The sequence below is a fragment of the Cibotium barometz genome, chromosome 41 (genome assembly GCF_041138505.1).
Source record: "Cibotium barometz isolate CiBa-2024 chromosome 41, ASM4113850v1, whole genome shotgun sequence".
Classification (NCBI taxonomy): domain Eukaryota; kingdom Viridiplantae; phylum Streptophyta; class Polypodiopsida; order Cyatheales; family Cibotiaceae; genus Cibotium; species Cibotium barometz.
The window spans coordinates 47396815-47420433 of NC_141086.1; the positions used below are offsets into that span (position 1 = coordinate 47396815).

At 39.4% G+C, this 23619-nt stretch overlaps 1 protein-coding gene across 1 annotated transcript in view; it reads right to left on the reverse strand.

The window, feature by feature from the left end:
- Positions 1–1304: 1304 nt before the first annotated feature.
- Positions 1305–23619, reverse strand: part of LOC147615023 (uncharacterized) — a 62583-nt gene continuing 40268 nt past the window's right edge. Inside the window, exons 3-4 of the mRNA XM_086780022.1 lie at positions 16351–17059; positions 1305–1416 (exon numbers count right to left, since the gene is read on the reverse strand). Coding sequence (XP_086636148.1) covers positions 1305–1416; positions 16351–16997 — 759 coding nt within the window. The 5' untranslated portion in view covers positions 16998–17059. The remainder of the gene's footprint in view (positions 1417–16350; positions 17060–23619) is intronic.

The following is a 23619-nucleotide window of genomic DNA, read 5'->3' on the forward strand; positions in this document are numbered from 1 at the left end:
GTTTGATCCAATTTGGACAAGATTTGGATCAGTTTGGCTCACTTTATGATCTAGTTTGCATCAGGAGAGAGGAGAGATAAAAATATCTCATTTTTTTTGAATTAAAAAATCCAAGTAATGATGATAAAAAATGAACCTACTTGATGGGCTCTCCGTCCTTGCTGAGGTGCCAAACATTCATCATTTTTACTAAAATATTCTAATTTTTAACTAATAAACCCAGTCCTTGGTCAATTCTTCATCTTATGTGAGCATTTACTCATTTTTGGGTTATTTTCTTTTATTCTTTTTATTTTCCCCATCCCAACACTTGGATTAATCCTTTTGGCCCTTTGGAACCTTATTTGGACCTTAATCAAAATTATTTGAAAATGTGGACTCTTAGGCTAAGGTCTATACCTCGTCTATACACATATTTAGTTAATTCCTAATGCACATTGGAAAATTCATTTTGAATTTCTATTTCAGGGGAATTCATCTCAGATTTTATGAGGAATTTTGTATTTAGAAATATCTCAATTTTGTATTATCTCTCTCTAGACCATTTTCTCTCTCTAGGCCAAAATCAAGGGAAAAGAATATTTTCTTGCATTTAGAATTAGGGGATGATTACAAAGACTGAAGGGAAGGTTCTTACACCTTTACATCTCAAACGCTTGGTGGAGGAATCTTACAAAAACAATGATGGCTTTGGGAGATACTACCTCTATACCTCCATCCAAAGCACACCAGAGTGAGAGGAGAGTATTACAATCACCACAACCCAGCAAAAACAACACTAGAAGGAACCAAAACACCCAGATAACATTCTATGGTCCTCAACTCCCCCAATTGGATACTCCAATAGTCTTCGAGCCTCCCTACTCAATCTAACTGTGCTTACTTAGGTTATTTTCTAAGGTCAGCTTGTACTTCTAGTACCTCTGATCTACCACCTAACATCCTCTCCTGACCATAGCTGGCATCCAGTTGACTAAACACATCTTTAAGCTGATGCAAAATTGCTGAGATTCTACCTACAAAGTCCTATCTTTGTTTCCTGTTAGAAATCTTCTCTCTAGAGTCCTAAAGTGTCCTCCACCATCACATAGATCCAAACCTAGTCCTAAACCTCTCAGATCTAAGCAGTTGCCCTCAGTTGACGCACTCGCTTCTGCTAGTGTACTCTCTCAACTTTCACAAACATGTCACATACTCACTCTGTTACCTGCCTCGGAATTTTGAAGGCTTACTCCAATCCAAAATTGATCCTCCAATGTCCTCTACCTACCACAAACGTCCACAAACCTTGTAGATTCACTCCCTTAACCTTCTTGATTATCATGCTGACCGTCCTCTGACCTTCCCTTGATTGTCTTGCCAACCCTCCTCCGACCTTCCCTTGATCTTCCTTCTATAGAGTTCAGGTTCAAAATTCTGCCACAAAATTGTTTGTGTAGACCTCTGAGGTCTATAGTAATTCTAAAACTTCTGAAAATGTCTCTAAAAGCTACAAACCCTCAAATGTCTCTCAACTTAGTAAGATATCAACTTATAGGCTCTCTGCTGACTACTGCAGGCCCACATCTACTTCGAAATAGATTGCTTCCACCCAACCAGCCAAACTCACCTGGCTAACACAAAGTTTCTCTCCTTTGAGTCAACTAACACCACGAGAGCCTCAAAACACTTAAACAAAACCAGAACCTAGCCTCAGAAACTCTCAACTAACCACTAGTGTTAGATTGTTGCCACAAAAACCCTTTAAGATAACAAGCCTTCTATCCTCAGGTAGATTTAGAACTGTCATCTCTACTTTAGAATTGCTTCTTTTTTAAACTCAAATAGGATAAAATAGGATCCCCATACCCCTTGCTGACTATTTTGATGTATGGCCTCACAATGGCTATCCCCAACACAGGTTGACTGTCCGAGCATGGAATCAACCAGAGTAAATTCATCACCTGTAGCCTTTTCTTCAATAGAACTCCATCTAGGCAACATAGAATTGAACCAAAACCATAGAACTATTTAATACCACACAATTTGATTCTTTGTGTACTTTTAGAAGACTGTGGAACACGCAACAAACCCTGAGACTTGAGCATCATTAGGAGACCCTTTGGACATCTTTTGGGCCTTGTAAGGATTCCTAATTTTTAAGGATTAAGGCTAATTTTGTGCTTTCTTAAGGAGACAAGGTCAATCAAGAGGGCTACTTGGAGCCTATAATTTGAGCTTTCTAGCCCATAACTTTCTTAAGGAGACAAGGTCAATCAAGAGGGCTACTTGGAGCCTATAATTTGAGCTTTCTAGCCCATAACTCCCCTACAAAATAAGGGTCTAATGTTGTCATTCTCTCTCCTCTTCTCTTTCTAGCAAGCTCGTAACTAAGGGGGGGCCCAAAATGGACAATTTTGTTTTTCCCATTTTGTAAGTTTTATACTTTGAAACTGACCCCATACCCATATATATGTAAAACATTCAATTTTTAACCTTGATTTCCTCATAAAACCCACTCTATCTCATCATTGAATGCCTCCACCTTTTTTTGCTTCATTTAATGCCTCCATTTTCCCACCAAATCAACCAAATCAAAGATCTCTTGTCAGTTTCCACATCATCAATCTCACAACTAAGGGGGGCCAAAAATAGTGATTTTTTCTCTAATTTTTAAACTTTTTTGCTTTAAAAGTAATCCCAAACCCATATATATGTCAAAAAATCAATTTTCAATCTCTTTTTCCCCCAAAATTGAACCAACTCTCTCTCTCTCTCTCTCTCTCTCTCTACTCATCTCTGTACTATGAGCTTGGCGTATATAGGCTTACTCTATCCCTCTCTTTAAAATCCTCTCATCTACTCTCAACTCTCCCTTTCTCTATCTATTGTGAGCTGATGGCCTGTAAACTCTCTCTCTCTCTCTCTCTCTACTATGATCTTAGGGCCTCCCTCTTATTTTCCACTATCAACTCGTTCTAAACATGGCATTGCGTGAAATCACTAACACTAATGTGCCATTGAATAATGTACGTAGACAAGGGTCACACTAATGTGGATCTATGGGTTGATGGGCATCTATACCCAACTGACCCAAGAGTGCATTACCCACCCACTTTCAAAGACTTACCATCATTTATTATGTATGTGGGAGATGGTGAGAATGGGATGCTCAGCTACTGCAAGAGATTAGCAACAATTGACGCTGGTAGAGTCTTCTACTTGTCATCACAGTTGTATATGCTCCAAGTTAACCTTACTAGTGTACACCAAGTCCTACTTTAGGCTCAAGCAAAAATCGAGGAGCTTGAGGGTGTAAATTAAGAGAGAGCAGTGTGTGTGGAAAAGCTCATGCAGACCATCTCCCACATGAAAAGCACTCCTATTGGAGCTAGGGAGTGTAGGAGGCCATTCAACCACATCGAAACACTTGCCGTTGGGGGGGAGGGGGGGCGCTCGTAAGCGGATAATTCAAGCACTACGGTATGGCTCCTCTTTATTATTCTCTAGCACTTCCAATTCAAAATGCCAATGTAAATCATGTGTGCACTTGTGAAATGTCAATGTAATTTTTTTGGTTTTTAGAGTATTCCTTCAAGATGCCATGGGTTTTGATCAAATCGGGGATTGTATCAGCTCTTATGCTCTTTATTAATGGGGAGCATGTGTTTAAAATGATTAGGGATCCCCATTGCAAGAAGATACGTATGGATATTTCCAATAAAATTATATAAGAGGTTTCCCAAAGTATTAGCAATGTTAATGTTGTTAATGCATGTGATGAGTTAGGCATTAGCACGAAGGGCTACAAATCTCTTCATCAATTGCTAGGAGACACCCTTCGTAAAAGAAAGGTATCATGCTAAACCTTTTCCTGCCACCAAAGAGGGTTCGTCTAGAAAATGAAAATGTAAAATGCAGGATTGGGGAGTAATACCACATCAATGATACACTTTGCATTATAGCATGGGGAAAGAAGACTGCAGATGGTAATGTTTCATTCGAATTCAATGAGTTCAACAACATTTTTGTTGAAATGCGAAAGCTACAAAAGGCAATGATATTGTTCTATGGGTTGCCTTCTGGATGTAAGTATGTTTTTTAACCTTATACGCATTAGGTATGTGCTTATTTATAGGGAATGACTTAACATTTTGTTTGATTTTTATGTTTCCATGGTCTCCTTCGTTGAAGTTGGACGAGTGCCAGATTGAGAAGGGAAGAAGGCTAGAGAGAATGAGTGTAATACTCATGAACCACCCTAGGCGGAAACCTTTAAATCTCCATCTGCTACCACTGTTGCATAAGGGCCTGATGATGAGGAAGAGAGCACAATTGATTTTCAAGAGAGCAAGGAAATGATAATATTTCACACACTAAACCATCCATTAGGGCCAAAAACGTCTCAAAATGGGCTGTGTAAGGAATTCGCTAACTTGCTAATTAGTAGAATGTTGACGGTCAAAACGGCTCCAAATTTGGCTGTTTTGGATATTTAAAGCGTATCAATGTGATTGAACACGTATCTAAGTACATATTTTAAAATCTAAAAAAATATATCGTTTTCATGCTACTCTTTAATGGCTCGTCTCGAAATTTGTCCTCTTTTAGTGACTTCACGGCAAATACTTATTCTCTTACTTTTGAATGACCATTCTCTCCGAACGCGCTCTCATCCATTCTCCAAAAAATTTCACAAGCTTATTCTTAGTTTCACTCCTCTGCTTCTCTAAGAATTTCACAAGCTACATCTCATTCTCATTCTTCTGCGTCTCTCATCTTCTAATAGCTCTGCTAATATTTTTAGCTCTGTTAGTAATGAGTGATACATCTAATCGTAAGTTTCATTTGAATATCAAGCTAAACCAAGAGTATGCAGCTACATGGAGTGTCTACCAAAGACCCCTTTCATGTGCGAATGAAGCTCAACATCTTCGCAACAACGAAGGAAAGAAGCATATTGACCTATGGACAGATGGAAGTCTATATCCACCGGATCCCAGAACAGGAAGGTATCCTTCTTTTCACACACCACATGATTTGATTAGATTTGTTGGTGATGGGGTGGATGGCTTACTTGGTTATAGTTCAAGACTATCTCAATCACATATTAATTATGCAGAATATATTACATATCTTCAAAATACTTTATCTTTGAATGCAACAAAAATTATAGAACTTGAAAACAAAATAGTGTCTTTGAAACAAGAAAATGATCAATTGAAAACCTTAAAAGAAACTCCAATAGGGTTAAGAGCACGAGTAAAACGAATGCGGGATGTAGTTAACTTGACAGAGAGATCTGGACAAAGGAAAAAAACGTTAAAACTTGTAAGAGATCATGTTACTACCCTTCTAGGATTTGACATGTCTAATGCTCAGGAAAGGGTAAGATTTTTGAATGAGCTTATGAATAGGTCGGATATCTTGAAACTTTTGAAACTTCCTGAAAATCAAACTAAAAAAAAAACTAGTTTTTCAACATCCACTAAAAGATATGGACTTATTGGTCCAGCCTTCCCAAATGCAAGAAGTTTGTGACACAGTGGGAGTGAGTAGAAAGGGATACAGAGCCATCTCTAAAACCTGGTTCAGGGTCCTTAAGTATTACAAAATCAAAGCTTTTGGGTTGCCTAGACCTCACAATGTTGGAAAATATAGAACTCTGTTAAATGAGGAAATTTCCAAACATTTCGGAGAGTATTTCTATATTGAGGGAACAATGCTATATGAGAGACAAAAAAAAAAATCGTCTTTTGAATACAACGTTTATAATAATATTTGGATGAACATTAGAAAAGTCCAATCTTTTATGGTGAGATATTACAACATTCGAGAAATAGATTGTGAAGGAAAACTTGTATTTGTTATAAAATTAGATGAAGCTCAAATCCAAAAATGTCAAAAAATGGAAAGAATATCTATATCCCTAATGAATAAAGCATTGGACTATAGTCAAGGTAAGCTTGATTCTCCATACCACAAAACTCAATCAGAAATGGAGCTATGGTGGATTGGATCAGCTCATGTGCTAGTAGAGAGTCATGAAACATTAAAGTGGCTCTTTTCACATACAAACATTCCTTCAGTTATTCAGAGCCAAAATGCAGGTGAACACCTTCATGTAGACGACATAGGTGATTTCATTGTGGAATGGCATTTGAGTGCCGACCTCAAGGCGTTGAAGTGTGTGTTTGGTGTATCTGGAGGAGCAAATACCAAATATCCATGTCTTTATTGCATGGCAAGCACACAGGGACAAGAGAATGGCTTGCAGAAAATGAGATTGGAAAACCACCATCCAGAAATAATGTGAATGTTGTCGATTATCCAACTTCTGTTAAAATTTGGGATCCAATTCTACCAATACATTTAAAAAATGTGCATATGTGTACATTGCATGCAGAGATAAGAATCTTGGACAAATTGCTCCGACTTCATCTGGACTATGCATATTCTATTAAGCCGACTAAACTTGCAGATGAGTGCATAGAAAAATGCGAAGCCTTGCTCTCTCAAATGGGTTTCCATGGTGGCGAAGTGCATCTTAAAAAAGATCCTGTTCTTTCTAGAAGTACAGGTGATGTTCTGCAAGATGTTTCAATGGGAGGAGCAAAAGCAAGAAGATTTTTGAGCAACCATGACACCAAACAAGTCAATGCAATGTGGAACTGCTGAAACATCTATGTGTCATTACCACAAATGTCAAAAGTAGACCAGATGTAGCCAACAAATGTATGGAAGTTTGGAAAAAACTCGACAATTTTTTCAAAGTCCTAAGACAACAAGTTGGTTCAAATACTTATGCAGATGATTTCAAAAAAGCAATAAAGCTTTTAATAAAAGCTATCATAGATACCTGGGGAGAAAAAGACATAACTTATTACTTGGTGAGTGTTTAGACTTATCAAAATAGTTAAAATTAAAGTGTAATTTCTTAAATTTACTAACAAAGAATTGTCTTTGTAGCATATTCTTTACTTGCATGGACCATATTTTGCTACAGAAGGACCCCTTGCAACATGGAACACACAAGGAATGGAAAAGTCTTACTATCAAGCGAGAACTTCCTTTTTTAGATGTACCAGAAGAGGAGGTGGTCAAAGAAGAAGCAATGCACTTAAAGAATTATTCAATTGGTTCTGCAGGAGGCAATTTACAAAGGATGAGATCAAAGAACCCGCAATCTGAAACTACACAAACACCTCAAGATAGAGACTAATGATTTACTAACACATTTGTACCTCTTATAAAATATTTGCTGAATTATAATCAGTCCTTGCAAAATATGTGTGTACATTAGTTTTTGACTCTCTTGGGACTATTTGGCATGTCACCTCTATATCTCAAAAATTTTCTCCTTCTATAACCTCCAAGAAGATTGATATCTGACTCCTCAGTTGCAGCTGCATAGCTAGAGTAGCAAAGAAAGTATCCTACTCTTGAGGCATTGAAACTTGCAGCATATCCAAAGATTCTAAGAGCAGCAGCTCTCTCTAGAAGCAAGACCTTGTTAGCATTTATTTGAAGGGGAGTGTATCCCATGAACCTTGACAACACCTTCAAGGCAAATATTGGCAACTCAGCATCTTCAGAGAAGTTCATGTGGAATGCACAGAACACAGCCTTATCCAATGTAGGTAAGTAGTGCATGAGAGCAGATGAAGGCCTTCTTGACCTAGTCTCTGTAGCTTTCACTCTGCTGCCTTTAGCTCTTCCTAGAAAATCATCCTTATCAAGCAATTCAATCTGTAAGACAAAAACCTCACTTTAAAAAAATTACAATCACAATAACATTTTGCAAAAGATTAAAAGGAAACTACCTTCTGCAACTCATCCTCACTTACTACTTTGTCTTTCATCAAGTTGCATGAGCCAACCCTTTCCACTTTATCAGAATCTACCTGAAGCTTGAAATCTCTGCCAAAAGACTCTACACCTAACTCAATAAGCCTGTTCTCAAAATCCTCATCTCTAAGGGAAGGTTTCTCCTCATCCACTCTTTTAAGGCACAAGGCAAGTGCATCAGGAGCAGGGATAAATGAGTGGTTAGATGTTTGCAAACCAAGTGCCAAAAACTCTTCCTTTGACTCTACTTCTGTATCAATAAAGTCTTTGGTTACCTCACAAGCTTCTGAAATTGCTGCAATACAGTAGTCTTCCCTGATATTGAAGAGACATTGAAGATAGGACAAAGGAATAAAATCTTTCTCATTGATATAGAAGAAAGGATAGCTTGGAACAGTAACAGAGGATTCAGATATGCTTGCTTCCTCTGAGGGCTCTTCAGTAAAACAATGAAAGCCCTAAATTCAGCAACATCAAGATTTGCACTTTCTTTCTCCTCAGCTTGAACATCAATTTCTTCCTCTTCTAAAATCTCACTTTTCTCTAGCTTTGAGACTGTGGTGACATTTAAGTTTTCTTCCTCCTTCTCTGCATCAATATCTGATTCTTGCTCTTTATCTTGTATTTCTGCTCTCAAAAATAGAAAGAAAAGAAAGGAGACATCTTTGGGGACAAGGTTACAAAGCTTTTTATGAATTGGACAAGAAATGGATGAAGGGCATGTGAAAGAGATTCTATTTGAAAATCTACTGAACCTCTTTGTAACTTTGGCTTTCTCCACTGACAGCTGAGTAAAATCGGTAAGGTGACAAAAATCATTGTCTCCGATATGAAAACAATGACCTTCAATTGACATTTCAAATTTTTGTACTCCTCTTCAAGAATGTCCATAAGCTTCATCAAAACATCTGAAAGAACAAACCTTGGATTGAATATCTCCACTGCATCTGCGTATACCTTCATGTCATGACCATCTTGCAAAATAGCATTCAAGAGTCTTTCACTTGGGCTTTCTTCATCAAGTTCATGTCGTCCCTCAACACTTTTACTCATTGTGATATTTAAGAAAAACGCTGGAACAATTCTGAAGAAGGCTTGGAAGTGTTTATATGGCAGAGCCCGAACTAAGCGAAAACAAGTGGTCCAAAAGTTTTGGAATGCTTCTATCGCTTGGTGCGGGCTTTGGCAATTTGAAGGTTTGAACAAAAAAGAGAGAGTTTTGCAAAATAGAGCTTGGAAGTCACTATATGGCAGAGCCCGACTAAGCGAAAATAAGTGGTCCAAAAGTTAAGGAATGATTCTATCATCTGGTGCGGGCCTTGGCAATTTGAAGGTTCGAAAAAAAACGAGAGAGAGTTTTTGAGAATATCCAATGGAGCACGTGGAGCGTGGCAAAAATACCTTAAATAGTGACCGTTCGTGCCACGTGGCAAAAATGATTGCATGACACGTGTATCCAACGGTCCTATGTACTGACGGATTTGAGGTATAAAAATTTAATTTTCATGAAAACATTTCTATTTTTCATCGACATGGTATCAAGCGAAATTGCTCCTCCGAAATTCCCGGAATCTTCTTTTACCCTTCTCACCCATATCAAGCGATAGATCTCATCCGAACATCTCGGATCCTTCTCATCGCTTAGTCCCGGATTCAAGCGATAACGCTCATCCAAACAAATCGGACCTTCTTATCGCTTGGTTCCAGATCCTCCCCTATCACTTGGCCATACCTCGAGTCAGGCAATAGAGCCGATCTCCATTTTCACTTTGTTCCGGACATATCCGGAATCAAGCGATTGAGCTATTCCAATCCTTTTGGAAGCTATTCATCGCTTAGTTTCATCTCCTATAGTCATAGCCCGAATCAAGTGATAGAGCTAATCCAACCAATTTGGATCCGCCCCATCGCTTAGTTCGGGCCACTGTTAGTTTTTTTTATCTCAACTCCCAAATCACCCCGATCGGGTTCTCTTCTTTTTCTTAAACTTCAATGGCGAGGACAAAACAGACTGCAAGGAAAGTCTACGTCCCTTTGGAGACTGAAAAAGTTCAAGACAAACCAGGATCTTCCAAAAAGCCAGTTGTCGATGAAAAACAAGAAAAGCCTCCTCCAAAGCCTCGTGCTAGGGCAACAGCAAGAAAGAGATTAAACTATCAGGTGAAGTCACTAAGAGAGATCAGAGCGGCACAGAAATCTACTAATCTTCTCATCCCTCCATTGCCATTTATGCGGGTTGTCAGGGACATATCAGAAAGGTTAATTGGCAAAATGAGAAACACATATCTTGATAAAGTCTGATGGGAGTCACAAGCCCTTATGTGTCTTCAAGAGGCTGCTGAGGATTTTTTGATTGACTTTATGAATGATGGATACATTGCTGCTGCATTTGCTCATAGGATCACTCTCATGAGCAAAGATTTTGTGCTTATGTCCAGACTTAGATACAAGTTTGACAAAGCTTTGGAACCCATTCCAAGTCAATATATGAGGGCTTTTGAAATTCTAAATATTCCTCCAGCAAGACAACCCAAACAATCAGTTGTTATTGAAGATGTTTCGCATACTTATAGTACAAGAAAAGCTCATGATATTAAAGAAGAAGTGGAGAAAGAGAGAGAGCAGGAGAAGATTACAGAGGATGCCATTCTTTCTCAGCAAGCTAAAATTCTTCATGCATCCAATTCAGAACTTTATCAGAATGTTATAGGTCAAATGGTAGTAGATGTCTCCATGCATGGAGAGAATGAGGTTTATTGTGACATTACCCCTGAAGACACAAGTATGCTTGTGAATCACAATATTGAGATATGTAACACAGTCCTCTTTATCTGTCTGAGGTTTGTGTGGATTTCCTTTTGCTTTCTTGATGAATTTCTCAGATTCCATATTTTATTGATATGTTTTGTTTATGTCTCTAGATCTCTTATGAGGGATCTTCCTGACTCAATGGCTATGCAAGTGACCATTCTTGATCCCCGTGTTACATAGTGCCTTTTCAATAGGCAAGGGGATCTTGCAAGTTTTCTAAAAAACTTTAATATGCTGACATGCAATTGTATACCCTTATGTTGAAGTGTAAGACTCACACTCAATTATCTTTTGTCCATCATTACAATATTCATAACTAATTGCAGTATTCATCTTATCACAGAGGCCATTGGAGTCTTATTATCTTCAATCTATTGGATAGAGATGTAATCTTTATGAGTTCTTTAGCATCCATTCATGGGAGAAGTAAAATGTAAGAATCAACTTTACCATGGTTTATGTTCTAGAGTAATATTTTGTAAGTTTTCAATTGTTTGGTTGACCCTCAATATTTTATGCTTGCAGTGCTGCCAAACTTATCTTGAGTTTCCTAGGTTCCACCTATGAAGACTACAAACTTGAAGATTTTAAGTACTACAATCAGAAAGTTCCTTTGCAGAAAGACTCAACATCTTGTGGATGGATGGTGCTTGCTAATACTTGGAGATATCTTGAGTCAAGATTTAGAATGACAACACTTACTGTAAGTTCATGTAATGATAGCATTGATTGATTGGGTCAATACATTTAGTGACTTTCTCATATTAAGAAATTTTATCATTTTCTTTTGCCTTAGTTGCATGAATATCCAAATCCTTGGGTAAGTTGGATAAGGGAGAAGGCAGTGTCTATGGTTTTGGAAAGATCTATCAATCCAGTTGATCCTGATTCCCCCTTTCCACCTAAGAAAGGAGCCAAGGGTACAACTTCAAAGAAAAGAAAAAAGGAGGAGAAGAAAAGCCATGTCAAAGATAGCTCATTCAAAAAGAAAAAGACCTCTGCCAAAGAGAAGAAGGAAAGAAAGAAGAGCCCTACTAAGAGCAGATAACACCATATTAGTGAATTTGGGAATTTCCCAATTCCCATTTTTGAATACTTAAAAAAAGGGGGACATGGATAACATGTTTGTAAGTTTCTCAAAACCCTATCATATGACCTATCGTTGGAAAGCGCTTGAAAAATGGAATCTAAAGAGCTATAAAGTGCTCATTTTGGATTAGTGGTGTTCAAGTTATGGTTAATCCAAACTTTTGACCACGTGTCCCAAACTTGTGAGAAATTCCCATATTCCCCAATATGGTGTTAGATCTTCCAAGGGGAAAAAGAGCACTACTAAAGAGAAGACCCATGAGCCCTAGCCCTCCTGCTAAAGAGAAGAGCTCTTCACCAGCTCAAGAGAAGACTCCTATCAAAGAGAAGACCCCTGTCAAAGAGAAAACCCCAATCAAAGAGAAGACCCCTGTCAAAGAGAAGAGTGCTACTAAAGGTCTTTCGTTTCACTCACCAGTGAAATTTAAAATTCAAAAACGTCGTTCATCCAACAAAGAAAGTAAGAGGGCAAATGTTGGCTCTCCATTCAATTTCTTTTTCATGTCCCCCAAGAAGACTGCCAAGTCTCCAAAGCCAACCTCCAAAGAACCTTCTCCAAAACCAGACCCCACTGCCAAATCTCCCTCGCCAACACCTAAAGATCTCAAAGAAGAGCCCAACTTACCACCAGTTGAGGAATCCACTGCAAAGTCTTCCTTTCCAACACCTCAAGAGCTCAAAACACCGGAACTTGAACCTCAATCAGCCAAATTTGATCAAAGCAAACAGAAGAGAGAAAGATTCTATAAAGATCCAGGGTCATCCCATGCCAAAAGAAAAGTTGATTTTGTTGAGTGATTCCACAAATTGGCTTTTGTTTTGTTCATTTTGTCCATATGAACACACCCTTTTTGGGACTATATTTTGTACTTAAATTCAGTATCAATAATTTGATATTCAACTATTAAACCTTGTTTTGTGTTGCGAACAATATGTTGACCATTTTTGTGAGAAGAAGTCAAGACGAAATTTAGCAGAATATATTGATTGTATTATTGGAGAAATCCTTTTCAGCTTAACAAACTTGCCCTTGCAAGTGGCTCAAATACAACTTTTTTTGGGGGAAGACATGTGATGCATGAGGTTACACTCTCCATCCTTGTACTGACAACAATATCATCTACTTTGAATCTATATTCAGGTGATGTTTCGTCCAGAAACTCAAGCGACTCTCTTACATGTTGTAGTCTCCAGTTTGATGTTACTATAAGGTTCCTAGGATCTATGAATGGATGGACTATGATGTTAAATTCAAACTCTGGACAATTCTCTTCAGAATCCAAAGGGACCCAACTACCAAGCTTGCTTTTCCATCTCCTATATTCATAGCCCAAAACTAGGGATTGACGACATAGTTGGTATGAGATAGACATAGAATTTGGGCTTACTCTACAACTGATATTGTCACCAAAATGAAACGTTTCCTTGGTACTCCATCCTTCTCCAAGTACAGTGTCCAGATCAGTTGTAGATAGTCTTCTATTAAGCCACATCGTTCTTGTCCTCTCCAATTCCATTGTATTGAAACATGCCACAAAGACATGTATAGGCAAGAACCATTGAATTTTTATCCTTCTTGAAATCCTTCCAGGAGATATAAAGACCGTATTAGGTAAAGTGGGAAAAATCCCATTCCCACATTGAAAAATTGTATGCATTTAATCTAGAATCTACCTTCTTCAACCTAGTATAAAAAATTTAAAAATGGTTTGCTTTATGAAGTGCTGCTAGATCGAACCTAGCTTGATCTTAGAAATAGAAACTTAGGTTTCAAGATTTTTCAGATCCACCACTTGAAGGTATCCTTATATACACAACCACTACAAATTATCATTATTATAAGGATAGAAAGAGTCTCCTTGGAGTAGGATGCACTTTGTGAAAATTACGATTATAAATTTTCATTTTGATGAAGCTAATTCTACTAAAGAAATAATAAAACTTTTGCATTAACAACCAAAAGATAGCTGGATAAAAGGAGTCCCCTTAAAGTAGGATGCACTGTGGATGCATAAGAGGAGTCTCCTTAGACTAGGATGCACTCCATCTATGAATTTATTTATTGTGTTAAAATTTGTTCAATGCATTGCAAAGATACACAATTGAACAGTCTGCTCCCAAAGTTGGCCAAATTACAAAGATCCTCTATATTTTATTATACTAGAGACCATATTCAAAGACCATTTACATTCAATTATAAAATGAAGTAACAAAATGTGCTAGTATCATGGGGGTGTAATTTTGATTTTAAGGGGTTCTAGCTCCACCACATGGTAGAGCTAGAATTTTGAGCTAGCTCTACCATGTGGAGCTACAACACATTGAGGAGCATTTAAAGATTTTTAGATCCACCACTTGGCCATTCTACAGTCCATAAGAAACCAAGATATAACATTTGATTGATCTAGACCCCCAATTACAAACATTGATACAAGAGATTGCATTTTGAGAGTCCCCTTAGAGTAGGATGCACTCTCCAATTTTAAAGCTTCATTGTAATGAACAAGACAAAATGAACAAGATTTTATAAATTGAGGTGGTGAAGGTATTATACTTATATATACAATCGCTACAGATTAACATTATTAAAGATAGAAAGAGTCTCCTTGAGTAGGATGCACTTTGTCAAAATTACGGTTAAAAGATTTCATTTTGATGAAGCTTATTCTACTAAAGAGTCCCCTTAAAGTATGATGCACTTTGTCAATAGATAAAAGGAGTCTCCTTAAAGTAGGATGCACTCCATCTACGACTCCATTATAATAAAACATTGTAAATGAAACTGAATTTATTTTTTTGTGTTAAAATATGTTCAATGCCTTGCAAAAGGCACACAATTGAACAGCACGCTCGCGAAGATGGCCAAATTACAAAGACCCTTTATATTTTATTATAATAGAGACCATTTACAAAGACCATTTACATTCAATTACAAAAGGGAGTAACAAAATGTACTAGTGTCATGGGGGTGTATTGGTTGAATGAGGTATTGAGCTTCTTTTTAAGCATGTTCATTTTGTGTACTCACAAGATTACACACTTAGATTATTCTCTCAATTATTATCTTGATTATCATCTTGATTGTTGAACACATTGTAGTAGCTATCATCGAGTTTCAATGTATTCTTGTTGTTGTACAAAACATGGAGACCCCAAAAGAAATGAACTTTTTTGAAGAAAACTCGTGTAGTTATTTATCTGAAATGGACAATGTAGCGAGATATTTGACTTGTTGCTCATATTGAGGTGTCTAGCTAGCATGGGCTAGCAGTCCAACGTCAATCACTTTATCTCTTCACTTTAGATCTAGCACTTGTCTGTTATAGAGCTGAAAAGGATTTCTTGATCCATGACTTATCCATTCTAGATCCTGTTCCACCACTTGGACATTATAGAGCTAGACTTCAGTGGATGCAAGCTCCACCAAACGGTATATCTAGACTCAAAATTCTAGTCGTATTTTATGACTTCCAAAGGTTTAGGTCTACCACACATGGATACTAGCTCCACCATGTGGTAAGGCCAAAATTCCATGAAGAGACCATGGCTGCTACCTCCACCACATGGTGGAGCTAGCTAGCTCCATGAAATTATACAGCTAGACTTCAATGGATGGTAGCTCCACCACATGGTAGATATAGACATAGAATGCTAGCTCTACCAACGTGGAGCAAGAACGCATTGAAAGAACCAAGATCTACCATTTGTTCAATCTAGACTCCCAAGTAAAAACATTGATACAAGAGATTGTATATTGAGAGTCCCCTTAGAGTAGGATGCACTCTCCAATTTTATGACTGCATTGTAATGAACACAGACTAAATAATTTGAAACAAGAATTTATAATTTGACATGGTGAAAGTTTCCTTATATACACAACTACTACAAATTAACATTACTAAAGATAGAAAGAGTCTCCTTGCAGTAGGATGACCTTTGTCAAAATGATAGTTAAAAGTCTTCACCTACTCTTACTAAAAAAATAATAATTTGCAAACTTTGACCAAAAGATAAAAGGATAAAAGGAGTCCCCTTAGAGAAGGATGCACTCCATTTATGACTCAATTATAATAAGACATTGTAAATGAACATGAATTTATTGCTTGTGCTAGAATTTGTTCAATGCTTTGCAAAAGCAAACATTTGAACAGTATGCTCCATAAGAGGCCTGATTACAATATCATATTTCAATATATGGCTTTTTATTACATTAAAAAAAGGCCAAAATACTTGCATCCTCTACATTTGATTATATTAGGGACAAACAAAATGAGCTTCATGGTGGTGTATTACTTTCATGATGCCTCCTCTTGTTGCTTTGCTTGATTTGTACTCTCTGCTTGCCTCTCTGCCTCAGCTTCAGCCTCCTCTCTTTGCTTTCTTTGAATTTCAAGTTGTTCCTATCTCTCTGCCTTAGCATCAGCCTCCTGCTGTTGCTTCCACACCTCTGCCTTTTTCCTATTCTCTACTTCCAATTTCTCTTCTTCAAGCCATTTCTTCATCACATCATCTGGGAATTGGTTAGGTTTTTCTTCAAAGGCATTATCCCATGTATACTCTTGCCGATCATTCTGTAGCCATAAAAACAACCAATTTCTTAAATCTTCTGTCAAAAAACTATACCTTTCCTTGGAAGGTTGATGGTATAATTCTCGGACTATTAACCAGGTTCCTCGTTCATTCTTAAACACCTTATAGTAGCTATCATCAATTATCAATGTATTTTTCTTGTTGTACAAAGGATGGAGACCCCAAAAGGTCTCAAGCTTTTTAAAGAAAACTTGTCTATTCTGCACAACCCATGTGGATTTTGAACAATGCTCTTGTGAGAGAACACCTGCAAACTTGGGCTTTTGTTGTGGAAATACTGTGTCAATTATTCCAGAGAGCTTAGTTCTCCTACATGCGCTCCAAATAAAAACATAAAAGAATTGAATACACCAATCTAAGAACTCATGTGCATCCTTGTGACATAGGACATAACGATATTGGTTAATTGGATATTTTACCAACTCGTTGCTATAAGGAGGATCCTTCTCATCATATTGGGTTTCGACAACATGGCACAACAAACCATTAAGGTTTAGAATAATAGCCCTCCTATCATCCTCTTTGCGTAGGGGTACGCATATTGGGTCTGACGAATACCATGTCAGTATGATAACCCCCTCGGAGGGATGCACAAAGCGCAACCTTGCATCAATTTCCCGTAGACGGTCAAGACGGCGCTGAACCAACTGTCTTCGTACACTCTGGATTTTCTTGGACATGTGACGTACTAATGCTCTGTGACGAAGAAGTCGCCTCTGCCAATTAGAATCAATCACATGACCTGGAAAAAAATGAGCATGCTTAATGATAAAGGTGTGCATGTGGGGGAAGGCATGTTACAACTACTTTTATGCAAAGATAGATTTTAAACAATTACAAAACAAATGTGACTATGCACGCTAACATTAAACTATATACTGTTCTAAAATGTTGACTTTAGTTGCATTCTCTGATTTTATATTCACGTGATCACAAAATTTTTTTTGTTAATAACATGTGTGAACATGTTATTAACATGTTCACATGTTAACATGTTCTCAAAAAAGCCGGTGGCAAGCGACCTGGTAACCGGGAAAAATCCCACCGGGCTTTTGCTATACCCGGCGGGCCCGCCGGGATAAATCAAAGCCCGGCGGGCCCCTCGGGGTCGTCATATAGCCCGGCGGGGTACAATTTTCTATATATATGGGCCCGGGGGGCCCTTTGGGATTTCATTGCTGACAGCATACACAGGTAATGAAAACTTGTGTGTGTGTGTGTATGTGGGTGTGTTCGTGCGGGCAGCCGCCCACTATCGCAATGCGCGGCAGGATGTGGGTGGTCCGCCACACGAGGGATGTGTGTGTGGGTGAGTTCGTGCGGGCAGCCGCCCATTGTCGCAATGCGCGGCAGGATTTGGGTGGCCCGCCACACGACTGGTGTGTGTGTAAGGCCATTCTTCGGAATGGTGCTTACCCTGGGGCACTTAGTCAGTAACGCGGCTAGTCTGTGTCCTATGGTAAGTATGACACGCCGTAGCGGTACTAGTCGGTAACGCGGCAAGCATAGTATCGTTATGGCGATGTCACCTTCCCTTCCCTTCCCTTTGTCAAATGCGGACATATGGTCGGTAACGCGGCCAGTGTATGTTCGTATCCTATTGGTATTCCCATAGAATCGGGCGGCATTTTGTCGTTAACACGGCAAGTTGGTGTCGTCCGCTAGTGCATAAAATGTTTTTTGCATATTGCGGCATTTGATCGTTAACGCGGTCGAAAAAGTGTCGTAAATTTGCTTGCGTATTTCGGCATATGATCGTTAACGCGGTCGAATAAATGTCGTAAATTTGTTTGATTTGACTTGTATTGTTTTTATTGTGTTTGATCCATGCGATACTTGGTTGCTAACGCGGCATTAGTATTTCATGGATCAAAGTTTACATCATATTGTCTAAACGTTTTATTTTATAATATCGTGATTCGTAACTCAAAAAATATGAATCTCTCTCTTCTTACCCCCCTCTCTCTCTCATGATACACTTCACAACTCTTTCTCTATCTCTCTCATGATTCACTTCACAACACGATAGATGTGTACATTATTTTTCTCTTTAGGAACTCACAAAAACATTAAAAATGTCATTTAATGTTTCTTCTCTCTATCTGTCACAACTCTCTCTTCCTCTCCTCTCTCTCTCTCTCTCATGATACACTTCACAATTCTCTCTCTCTCTCTCGCAATGATACACTTCACAACTCTTTCTCTCTCTCTCTCTCATGATACACTTCACATCTCTCTCTATCACGATAGGTATGTAGATGAGAAGTGCTTTAGGATTACAAAACATTATTTTTCTCTCTTTAGGAACTCACAAAACTATAAAAAATGTCATTTAATTTTTCCTCTCTCTATCTGTCACACCTCTCTCTCTTCCTCCCCTCTCTCTCTCTCTCTCTCATTCGATAATGTATACACTTCGTAAGTAATAATGCGCTTGTTGCGGTTGTCTCACGTTCGATAATGTATTGCATGATGTTGAGTTCAGTAATGTTGTTTGATATATTCTGTTTTTGTTTGATCATTGATAAGTAATGATACACTTATTTCTGTTTTCTCACGTTTGATGATGTATTGGATGATGTTGAGTTCATTAAAATTATTTGATATTCCGTTTTTGTATGAACATTGACGATATTGATATACTTGTTGCTGTTCTCTCACGTTTGCTTGATGTTTATTTCAGTAATGTTTGATATTCTGTTTTTTTGTGTTTAGTGATATTTGCTAGATTTACGAAGACGATCAACATGCTTTCTCCCGAAGAGCGCAAAATTGTTCTGCGAGCAATTCGCGTTGAAGCGGTTATCACAGTATCACAATGTACTGATGATGTCATCAAAAAGATCAATGAGTCTGAGATACTCATGCGAGATCTCATAGACCAAATATGGGAAAATGCACAGCGTCGGCTTCGAAGCGGAGGCAACGCTGAGCTGCTAGATAGACAGAAGATAGCAGATTTCAACCATCAGCACATAACACGAACCATTTTGGGGAGCATGCGTGTAGCATGCAGTGATCTTAGAGATGCTGCCCCGCCTGAAGCCAATATGCAATGTCTACAGTTATGGGACGTTGTATGGAGCGAGCAAAGAGCCAAGAGCAAGCGCTGTCGTGCTGTGGCACGTCCATGCAATGAAAGCATGCTCAGAGACTATTTTAAATGGATTGAGATGCGTGGACATGAAAACAGTGAAGTACATGTGTGTATATGCTTTAAAATACAAGCCTGTGTGGGTAATAGAGGAGGACAGGGAGCCATTTTGGAGGCAAAATATCAGGAGCAGGGAGTGCCTGATGAAGATGCTACGAATTGGAGAAATATAGTCAAACATATTGGGAATAACTTTGTAGAAGGAAGTTTTTGCAAAGGAGCTATGGTTTGAGATATTTTTAGCCTCGAATGTGGGTACTTTTCATCCGGAGCAGTTGCAGATGATAAATGGTCAGCTTGATGCAAGTGCTGAAGCCATCAATCTTATGATGGCTTTGTGTTCATGGGATCCTAGTCAGCGACCAACAGCCATTGAAGCGCTTCAGCATCCTTTTTTTTCCCGGTTGGCTCATATACCCCACCATGCACCTACTATTTTGGCAGAAGGGGAAAGTTTCCCTCTCCCTTTTCAGAAAAAGCGACCTTGGCCAGACGGAATGGAGAGGGAACAGGAAAATCACATTCAATAAGGACAACGGGGGGGGGAAATTCTGGATATCCAAGGGGGCGTGCTATTCTGAGAAAACATATTGGAGAGGGGGGGAAAGCTCCCGCCCCGGCAAGGGGGGCAGCTCTCTCTCTCTCTCTCTCTCTCTGCGGGCGTGTGTGTTTCAAACACAAAGCTTTTGGATGACTTGGACCAGGATGCAGACACCACGAATACCCGACTAAAGGCTGTGCAGAGGTGGCTAGGCTTCTTAAGCAAAAAGATATTTGTAAGGCTTTTCTCATTGGTGGCATACGCACGACTCCTCTACATCTCCACTATGCTTTCAGTGGCGTGATCAAGGTTTCTTTCGTGTGACAAATTTGTGTTTCAGTCAAAGTCACTGTTACCCTGTATGTCAGCATTTAGGTTTCAATCAACAATAAGTCATCAATGCTTGAAACCATTGTAAAACGTCTATTTGTAGTACCTCTGGTATGGATTACGTTCACCACATCGTGTTTGCCTTTTGGAAATGATTGAGACTGAGGAATTTGCATAACCAACTTGCAGCAATTGGAGAGGCTATGGACCTAAATGTATTGGCTACAATAGTTTTGACTTGAGGGCTTGGTGTTAAGGCTCTCCCTTTGATGTTGAGCTCATGTGGGCATATTGACGGGCTGTTGGTCAGTATAGTGGGCTGCTATGGTCAAGTTTTTGGTTACGAATGGTTTTTATCAAAAGTATATTGATGCCTTTGTGGGTTGTGGACCTTGATGCATTCCATGGCTATGTTGATGATTATGATGTTGATGGAAACGCATAAGAAGTGATAGGCTGATGCAGAGCTACTGGGAGGCTCATAGAGGCTAAAATACCATAGGTGTTGTGTTTGGGTGACTTATGTGCACTACTTGTCTCCGGTCTTCACAAAACTCTTTTCCAAAATAATATACTACATGATTGCATTGATGAGGCTATGTGTTGATGACCTGCTCTCACAGCCAGACACCCAGTGTGTTCCCGGCTAGACCGCACCACGTCATGACAACTTTGGTGAACCCGACGTGAACTTGCTGGGGTGAGAGTGTGGTAAAATCCCCGTGAACTATGTATGTGATGATTTCAGCATATGTATGAGGCAGAAAACCTTGATGGCCTATGATCTAGAGGGTATTCCTTAAGGGTACAGGCAGCAGAGCCTGTATGATTTGTTGGTATCATTTGACCCAGGTGGATTAGGGAAGAAGAAGGATTACAAGGGCTTATGACACTTGTTCACCTCGAGAGAAGGGGGTAACAAGGAGCTTGTATAGACTTGTAGTTCTCTCTTAGGACTGTAGAATGGCAACAAGGGCTTGTGACACTCATCCTTCTCGACAGCTGAGGAAGGAGAGGAGCTTGCAATGACTTGATCCATTCTTGCCACTTCAAGGGCCTATGACACTCATCTATTCCAATAACCAAGGATAGAGAGGAGCTTGTAGTGACTTGAAGCTAACCCTTTGTCTCAAGGGCTTACGACACTCGACCTTTCTGATAGCTGAGGAAGGTGAGGAGCTTGTATTGACTTGAGGTCTTCCCTACAAGTTGCAAAACAGATAGAATGCTCAAGAACTCATGAATGCCGGAAAGGTGGACACTTCTTTGTACTCTGATTGTCAGGATATCTGAAAGAAACTCTTTGAAAAATAGGGCTAAATGTATGCAATGATAATCTGAATGAATGGTTCGACATAGAGAAAGCCCAAAACATCAGAAGGATAAAAGGAATGCCAATGCAGAATGCTGTAGAATTGAGTGTATGAACATGGAGATTAAAGCTCTCTTCGTTGTTCAGAACATGTGTTACTGCTTTAGCTGTCGGTGTTCGACACTTTGAGCTGGGTTGTCTGAGAAGCTTACAGATGATCCCCGCCCGCCGCCAGTTGAGTTGGAGGACCATCAGTTCTGGTGTGAGAAGAAGGTTGGGCGTAACCCGCCACTATCATGTCATGTAGTCACGTTACATCCATATGTAGACCAAAGATGGATGTCAAGCAGGCATGGTTTGCCAATTTAGGTTGATATATTCTGTAGCTTGCAGGGCAACATCATAAAAAACTGCATGGGTTTAGATGTATCATATGGTGGCTTGGAGGGCCACAGAAGCAAACACGCTGAAACATTTCACACATGAAGAGCGGCATCAACATGCCATAGCTACAAGAGCAAAAACATGCACAAAATGGCAGGGTATTCTTCCTGTGTTAAAAAAATGTGTTACCCTTTCCGAGGGCAAACGCCTCCATTCACACATCAGAAGATTGGGGCTAGAGCAAGATACCTTCCTGGCCAACCTTCTTGTCAGTATGTACGGCAAGCTCAGGGCATTAGATGATGCCCGCCATGTCTTCAATGGTCTGAGACATCGTGATGTCGTCTCTTGGAATGCCATCATTACGGCTTATGTACGGCAGGGTTATCACAAGCAAGCTCTCCAACTTTTCATGACTATGCAGCTGGAAAATGTCATACCAAACAGGGTCACGTACTTAAGTGCTCTCAGTGCATGTGGAAACACAGAAGTCCTGAGGAAGGGCAAGGAGATCCATGTAGGCCTAATCAGTAACAGTCTTGAATTAGATGTAGCCGTTGGGACTGCCATTGTCAGCATGTATGGTAAGCTAGGAGATGTGGATGCCGCAAGGTGCACATTTGTCAGATCACATCAACACAACCTGATCTATTGGACAGCCATGATCACGGTGTATGCTCAACAATGCTGTGGCAAGGAGGCTCTTCAACTATTCTGGAGACTGGAGCAAGAGAGCATGAATCCGGATGAAGTCACTCTTGTTAGTGCACTTAGTGCTTGTTCAACGTTGGCGGCCCTTAAAGATGCGTGATGTGGTCTCATGGACAGCCATGATAACATCTTGTGCTCATTATGGTCATAGCAAAGAAGCCTTTCAGATGTTCAAGCAAATGCAATATGAGGGAGTGAAGCCAAACAAGGTTACATTTGTCAGCATTCTCAGTGCATGTTCAGGCCTCAAAGCTATGGCAGAGGGTGCACTAATCCATGCATGTGTTGCTGAGATGGGCTTAGAGCAAGATGTGATTATTGGAACTGCCTTAATAAATCTGTATGGCAAGAGTGGATCCATGGAGGATGCATGTATGGCATTTGACATGATTCAACAGCGGAATGTGGTTGCTTGGAATGCGATGCTGACAGTTTTTGTGGAGCAGGAATACTATGAGGAGGCCATTGAGCTTTTCCAGCACATGCAGGGACAATGCATGAGGCCTGATGATGTTACCTTCGTAGGCATTCTGAGCTCATGTGGCAGTGTGGCAGCGTTAGAAGAGGGTATATTTATCCATGCATGGGTTGTTAGCAGCAAATTGGAGTCCAATATTGTCGTGCTGACTGCCCTTATCACCATGTATGGAAAATGTGGGGCCATGGATGATGCAGTTTCTACTTTTAACAAAATCTGTCGACAGGATGTTGCCTCTATGAATGCCATGATTGCAGCATACAGTCAACAAGGTCATGTTAAGGCGGCCATGCATGTCTTTCTGCAAATGACAGAAGAAAATGTGAAACCAAATAATGCAACTTTCACGAGCCTTCTCTCTGCCTGCAGTCATGCTGGCCTGGTTGATGAGG